This window comes from Pseudophryne corroboree, chromosome 5, assembly GCF_028390025.1.
Source record: "Pseudophryne corroboree isolate aPseCor3 chromosome 5, aPseCor3.hap2, whole genome shotgun sequence".
In the NCBI taxonomy this organism is placed as follows: domain Eukaryota; kingdom Metazoa; phylum Chordata; class Amphibia; order Anura; family Myobatrachidae; genus Pseudophryne; species Pseudophryne corroboree.
Window position 1 is genome coordinate 774,571,968 of NC_086448.1, and position 11,600 is coordinate 774,583,567.

At 47.7% G+C, this 11,600-nt stretch overlaps 1 protein-coding gene across 7 annotated transcripts in view; it reads left to right on the forward strand.

Moving 5' to 3' along the window:
• OXR1 (oxidation resistance 1) overlaps positions 1-6,486 on the forward strand; it is an 864,461-nt gene extending 857,975 nt beyond the window's left edge. For all 7 annotated transcript variants that reach the window (XM_063924310.1, XM_063924313.1, XM_063924311.1 and 4 more), the window contains one exon: positions 4,793-6,486. In XM_063924310.1, coding sequence (XP_063780380.1) covers positions 4,793-4,928 — 136 coding nt within the window. In that variant the 3' untranslated portion in view covers positions 4,929-6,486. The remainder of the gene's footprint in view (positions 1-4,792) is intronic.
• Positions 6,487-11,600: the final 5,114 nt, after the last annotated feature.

Consider the following 11,600-nt stretch of genomic DNA (forward strand, 5'->3'; position numbering starts at 1 on the left):
CACTCACTGTTCCCTGAACCCCTTCCTCACTGCTCGCTATTCCCATCCTATCACACTGCTCTCTACACTGACCCTCCCTCACTGTTCCCTACACACTTCCTCACTGCTCCCTACACCCTTCCTCACTACACCCTTCTTCACTGCTCGCTATTCCCATCCTACCACACTGCTCTCTACAGTGACCCTCACTCACTGCTCCCTACACCCTTACTCACTGCTCCCTACACCCTTCCTCACTACTCGCTATTCCCATCCTACCACACTACTCTCTACAGTGACCCTCCCTCACTGCTCCCTACACACTTCCTCACTACTCGCTATTCCCATCCTATCACACTGCTCTCTACAGTGACCCTCCCTCACTGCTCCCTACACACTTCCTCACTACTCGCTATTCCCATCCTATCACACTGCTCTCTACAGTGACCCTCCCTCACTGTTCCCTACACACTTCCTCACTACACCCTTCCTCACTGCTCGCTATTCCCATCCTACCACACTGCTCTCTACAGTGACCCTCACTCACTGCTCCCTACACACTTCCTCACTACTCGCTATTCCCATCCTACCACACTACTCTCTACAGTGACCCTCCCTCACTGTTCCCTACACACTTCCTCACTACACCCTTCCTCACTGCTCGCTGTTCCCATCCTACCACACTGCTCTCAACAGTGACCCTCACTCACTGCTCCCTACACACTTCCTCACTACTCGCTATTCCCATCCTACCACACTACTCTCTACAGTGACCCTCCCTCACTGCTCCCTACACACTTCCTCACTACACCCTTCCTCACTGCTCGCTATTCCCATCCTATCACACTGCTCTCTACAGTGACCCTCCCTCACTGTTCCCTACACACTTCCTCACTACACCCTTCTACACTGCTCGCTATTCCCATCCTATCACACTGCTCTCTACAGTGACCCTCCCTCACTGTTCCCTACACACTTCCTCACTACACCCTTCTTCACTGCTCGCTATTCCCATCCTACCGCACTGCTCTCTACAGTGACCCTCACTCACTGCTCCCTACACCCTTACTCACTGCTCCCTACACCCTTCCTCACTACTCGCTATTCCCATCCTACCACACTACTCTCTACAGTGACCCTCCCTCACTGCTCCCTACACACGTCCTCACTACTCGCTATTCCCATCCTATCACACTGCTCTCTACAGTGACCTTCCCTCACTGCTCCCTACACACTTCCTCACTATACCCTTCCTCACTGCTCGCTATTCCCATCCTACCACACTGCTCTCTACAGTGACCCTCACTCACTGCTCCCTACACCCTTCCTCACTATACCCTTCCTCACTGCTCCCTACACCCTTCCTCACTACTCGCTATTCCCATCCTATCACACTGCTCTCTACAGTGACCCTCACTCACTGCTCCCTACACCCCCATCCTATCACACTGCTCTCTACAGTGACCCTCACTCACTGCTCCCTACACACTTCCTCACTACTCGCTAGTTCCATCCTACCACACTGCTCTCTACACTGACCCTCCCTCACTGCTCCCTACACACTTCCTCACTACTCCCCACACCCTTCCTCACTGCTTCCTACACCTTTCCTCACTGCTTCCTACACCTACCCTCTCTCACTGCTCCCCACACCCTTCCTCATTGCTCCCCACACCCATTCTCCCTGCTCCTACACCGATCCATACTGCTCCCTACACCCTTCCTCTCTGCTCCCCACACCCACTCTTCCTGCTCATACACCGATCCATACTGCTCCCCACACCCACTCTTCCTGCTCATACACCGATCCATACTACTCCCTACACCCTTCCTCTCTGCTCCCAACACCCACTCTTCCTGCTCATACACCGATCCATACTGCTCTCTACACCAATCTTTACTGCTCCTCACACCCACTGTCAATGCTGTCGATTAGTTGTAGTTCCATATACAATTTTAGGGGGATTCGGTCTGAAGATCGACAGTATCTAGGTCGACAATGTTTAGGTCGACCACTATATGTCGACAGTCACTAGGTCGACATGGATGGAAGGTCGACAGGGTTTCTAGGTCGACATGTGCTAGGTCGACAGGTCTAAAGGTCGACATGAGTTTTTCACAATTTTTTCATACTTAACGATCTACGTGGACTACGATTGGAACGGTAATCTGTGCCGAGCGAAGCGGTAGCGGAGCGAAGGCACCATGCCCGAAGCATGGCGAGCGAAGCGAGCCATGCGAGGGGACGCGGTGCACTAATTTAGGATCCCGGTCACTCTACGAAGAAAACGACACCAAAAAAAAATAAAAAAATCCTCATGTCGACCTTTAGACCTGTCGACCTAGAAACCCTGTCGACCTTCCATCCATGTCGACCTAGTGATTGTCGACCTATAGTGGTCGACCTATACATTGTCGACCTAGATACTGTCGATTTGATGAACCACACCCAATTTTAGGATCCTGGGAATCCTGGGATTGAGATTTTTTTCAATCCCAAAACCTAGTATTACAAATATGGGCCGGTATTGGCCTCCCTAGTGTCTACTAATGCAGGTTTGTTAATGTGTTTGGTTTTTATCTATGTCAGCAGGAACTGATATGGAGCTTGTATGCATTCAGTTCCTGGTTTTTAGTCAACCTGTGACCAGATGTTTGCTTCATTTTTCTAGTCTGACCTGTTCTTACAGACAGGACAGTTAAGGACTCTGTAGGTCTGATTTTAGATCAGATGCAGCCATCCTTGCGTCTTCTGCCGCAGTTGTGCCTGCGACATTATGTTAATGCTGCTGCAATGTGTGTCCCAATGTTCAAGTACTGAGATGCTCACTGTTGGCATCCATATACGCTGAGACACCACTTGGTACGAACAAAATCGGGAACCATGCGCGGCACGACTTTGATGCGTTTGCAGGTGGGAAACATCACTCTACTGTGTCTGACATCACCGCTGCGCCCACCTCTAAAATCAGTCCTTTTATACGGACAATTTCCTTGTAATGTAAAAAGTAGAAGGGGCAAAACATTTTTTTGGTGCTCTTGTAACAATTTTGTTGTTACGCTTCCTGTTTCAGTTGCGGTCTCCTTAATCATGTAATTCTTCAATAATAATACTTTATATGCTCTAATGCAGTACCTATGTATAGCCTGTAGGTGGTGCTTTTGTAGTTTTTGACATTGGGTTTCAAAAGAGTATTTATTTCTTTGTTTAGGGATGCACGTCTCCCTACGAATTATTTTTCTTGCCCCCCACTTCTGTTATTTGTTAACTAATGACCATGTTGCATTTGTTATAGCCAATAAACTAGTACAGCCACTTATTTTCCTTGATTGCAGTATACAGTATAACCTATTCCTGCGTATTCTATTAATGTAATCTGGGCGTTTTCTAGTATAATGAAAATCTTTCCATTTCAAATGATAAAAACCAAAAAGGTGTTGAGAAACTTCCTCTAGAGCCGTGTTGATATAGTGGGGTATACAGTGAGGGACTGTGCGTCAGACTCACTGAACGTCCATGGCGCATGCTGTTTCCTGTGGCTGGCAAGATCTGACTAAGTGTGCGGCTCTTACCCCAGCAGTCTCTCACCCATCCAGTCCTCTTACCCCAGCAGTCCCTCACCCATCCAGTCCTCTTACCCCGGCAGTCCCTCACTGTTCCCATCCTGCACGCTCATTACATTTAAAGGATATCTCTCCTTCATTTTAACATATTGGTTTGTAATACTTGCCTTCCTGGATTTCTTCCCTCAACCGTATCCTACTATGACATGTGGTTGTTTTCAGTGGGTGTGGTATGGAGGGTCGACTACACTTAGTTCGACAGGGTTTCTAGGTCCGACATGTTCTAGGTCACAAGGTCGACATGAGGTTTTTTTAAAAAATGTTGGTGTCGTTTTCTCCGTACAGTGACCGGGAACCCCAATTAGTGCACGGTGTCCCCTCGCATGGCTCACTTCGCTCGCCATACTTCGGGCAAGGTTACTATTCCCAATCGTAGTCCACGTGGATCGTTAAGAATGAAAACGTGCAAAAAAAGAAAAAAATTGTGACAAACTCATGTTGACCTTTTGACATGTCGACATAGAGACCCTGTCGACCTACTGTAGTTACTGTCGAACAATAGTGGTCGACATAGACATTGTCAACCTAGAGACCGGATACCGTTTCCAGTGCAGCAGAATTTATATTGGTGACTAAATTCTAAAAAAAAAAAACCTAAGCTTGATTATATAACTGTATGGCTAAAGCCACAGAAGGATGGCGGAAAGATAAAGCAATCTGCTTGGTAAAAGATTCAGGATGATACATACAAATGACCTAGTTAAAGTAATCTGAAGATAGTCATTACCTGGAAATTCTGAGTGCAACACTGTCTGTCTGTCTGTCTGTCTGTCTGTCTCTCTTTTTCTTTTTTCTCTCTTTTTCTTTTTTCTCTCTTTTTCTTTTTTCTCTCTTTTTCTTTTTTCTCTCTTTCTCTCTTTTTCTTTTTTCTCTCTTTCTCTCTTTTTCTTTTTTCTCTTTCTCTCTTTTTCTTTTTTCTCTCTTTCTCTTTTTCTTTTTTCTCTCTTTCTCTCTTTTTCTTTTTTCTCTCCTTTTCTTTTTTTCTCTATCTTTCTTTCACTTTTTCTTTCTCTCTCTCTCTTTCTGCCTTTTTCATTAAGTGGTTTGTAGCTATGCATTTTGCGACTTGAAATCTATAGCCTGAATTCTGTTCCAAAACTAATACAGATGACACAACTTTTATAACCTATTGCACATTAATTACTATTAGATGCCACTTACCTGTTTATTTTTATTTCTTTTTCTGCAGGGGAGAGTTTGCCCTGTGGCTGGATGGAGATCTTTATCATGGGAGAAGTCACTCCTGTAAAACCTTTGGAAACCCTACACTTTCTAAGAAAGAGGATTTCATTGTCCAAGACATTGAAATTTGGGCGTTTGAGTAAATAACGTTGTACATACACACAGCACAAAATCTCTTCTCCCCCTCCCATGTACAGAAGAGAGAGACTCGATGTGTACTGCAGCTTACTAATATATACCTTTTAATATATTTGTATTTTTGTTAATATTTGACCATAGTTCCTTTTTATTTTCGGTAGCTATATCTATTTTCAGACATGAATATTGAGTGGAGCCGTAATTGTACGTTTTGATGAATGTTAGAATTCTGTCACTTTTCTGTCACCGATCTGAATCTACAAGGAGATGATAGAAGGTCACTTATCATACGCAAAACTTCTGCATCCCCATGTCACAAGCCACAAGCTTGGAGGTGCATTATTTAAACAAAATCTATGAGGAATTGGCGGTGGAGGTTGTTTTTTTTTTTTTTATCTTAATTCCTTTATTTTTTCCCCACGTAACATGGATGGTTTTACAGATGTACCATTTTTTGTTCCAAACCATAGTTTATGCGCCCCCCCCCCCCCCAAAAAAAAATAATTAAATTCTGAATACAGGGGGAAGAAAAAGCAGAGGAAACCGTAATGTAGTTTTGTACTGAGTGCGCATATATGTTGTACTTTCTTTTTTTAGTATCCAATCTGACAAACTGGTCGACTCGTACGATAAGTAGACAATTTTGTGACTTGTATTATTTGTGGAATATGCAAACGGTCCTCTGATCTCAGAGGGGGGAAAAAAAAAGACAAAAAAATAAAACAGTCTAGACTCTATCTATAGCGGATTTGTAGAGAAACGCGCCTTCGTGCAATAAATTGCTCCGCAAAACACTCTCAACGACGAAGCTTCTAATTCTGTGTTCTGCGAGTACATTGCTGTTCTAAATGTGACAGTGAGTTATCTTTGTGCTGAAGATTCAGCTGTTTGATAAACATGTATATTATTTTGTAAATTATTGTTGAAAACGTAGAGTTGTTCTTATAGAAACGTGTTCATTCGACGGGTTTGCTTATAGCACTTTAACTTATTTTTTTTTAAACTCAATACAAGCCAAATGGAATGGCTTATGTAGGTGCCGTGGGCGCGGCCACCGCTCGCTCTCTGTCCGTTTTTAAACTACAATGTCTGCCACGCATTGCCAGCCATTTCCGCAATGACTGCTGGAACTTGTAGTTCAATAGAAGCTGAGAACTGCGGCTGGCAGCCCAGGTCTGGGTTATATGTATAGCATCTGAAAATATTTACGTTACCTGGATAAAAATAAATAAATAAATCTTCAAAAGAAAATATACTGCTATGGTAACAAAGGGGAAGACATTCTATCTATACCGTGCTAATGCTGAATGTGAATACGAATACAGGGCATAACCTTCTCTATGTACAAAGCGCTCTATATTCCTGCTAGGTCTGGTATGTAGAATAAATGTAAATATATCCGCATTTCTCCCCCTCTGGTCTTCCACAGCACTATTAGCGTCTTTGTGGATTTAAGACTATTACTAATCCTGTAATGGATTTTAAGTACTATAAGGTCATAGTGATATAATTATAAATATATGTATAAATATATATAGAAAATAAATACATGGACAATAAAAATTGTCGGTTGTCTTCTTTTTTTTTTGTGTGTGTACTTTTTATATAGCAATATTTCATGCTGTAACACAAAATATCTGTACATTGGTCATTTATATTCTGTGCACAGGTACAATGATCAAACACAGCAGGTTGCCTTCTGCTTATACAATAGTACATAGCTGATGCTGTATTAAGTGTCTGTTGCTAATACTTCTAATACATATTCTACTGTTACCATAACTACCTCCCCTTACGTCATCTAGGCATAACCCAAGATGTAGCGCCTAGCAACCAGTCACATCTTTTATGTAGCTCCTGGCAACCAATAACATATTTGCTTTCATTATCTAATGCTTGCTAGGAAATACAATGTTAATCTACAGACGCTGGTTGTGTTTGGTTCCCTTTGTCTTGTATTGCCTTTCTGAGTCTTCCTCAAAGGCTAACCCTCCGCAGAGCATGTCCGGTTTTGGGAATGCATACTGTATGTAATTAGGTCCTCATCGATGGATGCATACACCTGGGCTGTAATTCATGGTATTAGTCAGCCTGTGTAGCTAGACTGACACATGTAGAAGTATTAGGGTACAGTTTTGTTTGTTTGTTTCTCCTTCATCCACTAGGGGCCACTGGAGCGTAGTTACAATGGGGAATAGTAGGCAGTAATTGGGAGCTGGCACTTTAAACAAAATTCTAACCCTGTGGCTAGCTCCTCCCCTACTATCTCCCCTCCAAGCCAGTCTTAGTTTAGTGCCCAAGGGAGCTGGTTCACTTGGGTTTAGCTGAAGAAATTTTTATTTTTTCTTTATTATTTTATTTTTTCTCACAGACTGGCAGCTCTGCCACTGCCAGTCTGCACCGTGGGAGCTGCCGGCGGGGTCCCATCGCAGCTGCGTGCGGCTAGGGATGGGCCCCGGCTGAGGGAGACACTGAGCTCTCCTGAGTTGGCGGACACCGCTGCGTGCGGCGCGTGTCGCGGCCACTCCATCCAGCAGAAGATTCCGGCAGCAAGGCAGCGGTGAGTATAAAAAATGGTCGGACACCGCTGCGTGCGGCGCGTGTTGCGGCCACTCCATTCGGACACCGCTGCGTGCGGAGTGTGTCGGGGCCACCCCTGAAAGGTGAGTGTGTGCATACCCTCCACCCAGGCATGGGTTGAAGGGGTGACAAGGGGTTTTTTGCTGAGAGCCCTTCTATAGACTAGAGGGTTAGTGCTCCTTCTCTAGCTATAACTAGACTGTCAGTGACTACAGAAGTGCTTCTCCCATAGCCTAATGGTATGGTGCTCCGTATAGCATACACTGGGTTCCCAGCCCCATGATAAGATGTTTCTTAGCACCCTGACAACCCACCACCCCCCCAACCCCCCCCCCCCCCTCCTCGGATTATTATTATTATTTTTATTCACTAAAAAAAAAAAAAAAAAAAGCGCTGTGCCGCGCTCACATCCGCCCGACCGCCAGCCGCCCGCTCTCCTCGCTGCTCGGATCCCTGGCAGCGCGGCTCACAGAGCCGCTACAGGGATCCGACATAGGCGCGCATTGCAGTTTTAAATTTGGCGCCGTCAAGGAGGGGGGCGGGGCTTAATCCCGCTCTGCGCGCCCGGAAGTAACAGCGCGCCGGGGACCCGTTCTTCAGCAGCGCGGGACGGAGGCCACGCGTCACGGCAAGAGAGTTACAGTGGGGAAGGGGGGGCACTCGGGGGCACTGCAAGGTACAGGTTTTGTTTATTGCAGCCTGTCACTGCACACAGTATCGTGCAGGACAGATAGGCTGCTGTGGCTACGTTCTTCCCTGCTTCCCTCCCCTCCCTCCCATTCTGCCTATAGCTGTTTACTGTGGGGGAAGGGTATCAAGTTTAGGTGCTGCCATGGCCACTAAAGGCTCCAAGGCAGCTCAAAAGCAGGGTCAGGTTTTAAGTGAGGAATCACAACAATCAGCCCAGACCTCCTCGGAACCCCAGAGCGCCCCGACATGGACGACACAACTCACAGAGGTGATGTCCCTGCTGACGGGGGAACTTAAAGCCTCTCGGAAAGATAGAGAGGCGGCCCAGTTCCGACAGCTTGTCCCGGTACCGGTGCCAGAACCTGCATGGGCAGTCTCATTGGCAAAGTCAGTGGAAGGACTTTCCAGGGCTGTAATACCTTCCCAAGCCCCGTCCTTTAGTCCCCCCCAACAGGCTGCAAAAAAGAGATTGCTAGCCTCGGTGTTACAGGACTTTGACGATGATATGCCTCAATTAGATGAGGCGGAGTTAGATGTGCAGGATATACAGGAAGTGGATATCCAGGATACTGACGATCAGGTATATGGGGACTCTGAACCAGTAGCACAGGGTATAGAGGCTCTTATTACTGCTATTCGCTCAGTGTTACAGGTGGAGGAGACGGAAGACACCTTACGCCCTTCAAGGTTTGGCACAGACCAATACCTGCCGGTGACTTTTCCAGTTTCGGAGGAGCTGGATGCGCTCATAACGACAGCCTGGAAGCATCCAGACGCAAGATTTCAGGTATCAAGAAAAATGTTGTCTTCCTATCCTTTTCCCGCAGATAGCAGAACGCGCTATGAGAACTCTCCGATCGTGGATCCTTCGGTGTCTCATCTGTCCAAAAAGACGGTCCTGCCTGTTCCGGGGGCAACTTCACTTAAGGAGGCGCCAGATAGGAAGTTGGAGTCTACCTTAAAGAATATTTACTCTGCGGCAGGGGTTTTGCAGCGCCCGGCACAGGTAGGTTGTTGGGTCAACAAGGCGATCGAAGCTTGGGCGGAACAATTGTCCTCTGGAATTCGTGACGAATTACCGGCGGATCAATTGATAGACCTGGCGGAGCACATCCGTGAATCAGCCCTTTATCTTTGCGAAGCGTCCAAGGACATAGGTGTTCTCGGAGCTAGAATTTCTGCTTTAACAATTGCGGCCCGCAGAACGTTATGGCTCCGAAATTGGCAGGCGGATACGGAATCCAAAAGGGCGGCAGAGGCGTTACCCTTTACGGGTGAGTTTCTGTTTGGTAAAGATCTGGATGCCTGGATCTCTACGGCTACGGGGGGTAAGTCGGCTTATCTTCCTTCTACTGCTCCAGCCGCTCGCAGACCATATAGGGGTCCCTCTTTTCGATCCTTTCGTGCCCCTTCCAGGTTTCGAGGACGGGCCAGGGGTGGAGCTTCTACCTTCCGTGGCCAGAGAGGTAGAGGTAGAGGCGGTGGCAGGGGTAGAGGTTCCGCAGCCTCAACCCAGTCAGACGTTAAGTCTTCTGGCACTGCCACCGCATGACGGGCCTCCCTCCCACCTGGGGGATCACAGGGTGGGAGCTCGTTTGTGGGATTTCAAGGAGGTCTGGATACAGTCCTGCCCAGATGCTTGGGTCCGGGATCTCATCACTTGCGGTTACAAGCTCGTTTTTCGGGAACAACCACCCCAGCGGTTCTTTACCACGGGTTTGCCAGTTTCCGACAACCGGGGAGTTGCCTTACAAACCGCGGTCCAGAAGCTTCTGTCTGCAAGGGTAGTGATCCCGGTTCCCTCGCATCATCGAAAACGGGGCTATTACTCAAGCCTGTTTCTTGTACCGAAGCCGGACGGCTCAGTCAGACCAATCCTGAACTTGAAGGACCTCAATCCGTATTTGAAGGTGTTCAAGTTCAAGATGGAGTCTCTCCAGTCTGTTATTGCGGGGTTGGAAAAGGACGAGTTTCTGGCATCCTTAGACATCAAGGACGCATACTTACATGTTCCCATTTGGCCTCCTCACCAGGCTTTTCTCCGGTTCGCAATACAGGACACTCATTTACAGTTCCAGGCCCTTCCTTTCGGTCTCTCTTCTGCCCCCAGAGTGTTCACAAAGATCATGGCGGTCATGATGGCCCTACTTCGGAAGCAGGGTGTGACAATTGTCCCCTATCTGGACGATCTGCTAATAAAAGCAAACACAGCAGAACGATTACTTCAGAATATCCAGATGACACAGGACTTTCTGATCCGACACGGGTGGGTCCTGAATTTCCCGAAGTCTCACTTATGCCCCGCACAACGGCTGTTGTTTCTGGGAATGATTCTCGACACGGTCCGTCAGAGGGTTTTCCTTCCGCGGGACAAGATACTTTCTCTGCAAACACTGGTAAGACTGGTCCTTCAGCACCATCGGGTGTCGGTATATCTGTGCATTCGCCTGCTGGGAAAGATGGTAGCGGCGTTCGAGGCTCTTCCGTACGGTCGCTTCCACTCTCGACCGTTTCAACTATGTCTTCTAAATCAATGGTCAGGATCTCATCTGTTCCTTCATCAGCGGGTGACGCTATCTCCAAAAGCACGGTCATCGCTACTCTGGTGGCTCCAGTCGACCCATCTGTTGGAAGGAAGACTGTTCGGCATATGGGATTGGACTCTCCTCACCACGGACGCCAGTATGCGAGGCTGGGGAGCAGTGACCCTGGGACATCAGTTTCAGGGGCGCTGGTCAATCCACGAATCCGCTCTCCACATAAACATCCTCGAACTAAGGGCGGTGTACAACGCCCTGCTGCAGGCACATCACCTCCTGCAAGGTCGAGCGGTCAGAGTTCAGTCCGACAACGCCACGACGGTAGCATACATCAACCGTCAGGGCGGCACTCGCAGCCGAGCAGCGATGAGGGAAGTCACCAACATCCTTCTTTGGGCGGAGAAGTATGCTCTGTCCTTATCGGCAATATTCATCCCGGGAGTGGACAATTGGGAAGCCGACTATCTAAGTCGGCAGGACATGCACCCGGGAGAATGGTCGCTACATCCCCAGGTGTTTGGGCAACTGGTCCGCCGGTGGGGAAGACCACAGATCGACCTCATGGCGTCCCGCCTGAACCATCAGTTGCCTCTTTACTACTCTCGGACAAGGGACCCGACGGCGGCGGGCGTGGATGCTCTAACGGCTCCTTGGAATTTCCAATTCGTTTACCTCTTTCCTCCGTTTCCGCTGTTGCCAAAGGTTCTGCAACGCATCAAGAGAGAAGACGCTCTGGTTCTCCTAATAGCTCCAGATTGGCCGCGCAGGGTTTGGTACTCCGCTCTACATCAGTTGTCGGTGGCCGAGCCTTGGACCCTACCACTACGAGACGACCTTCTACAACAGGGCCCCTTTTGTTATCCAGAC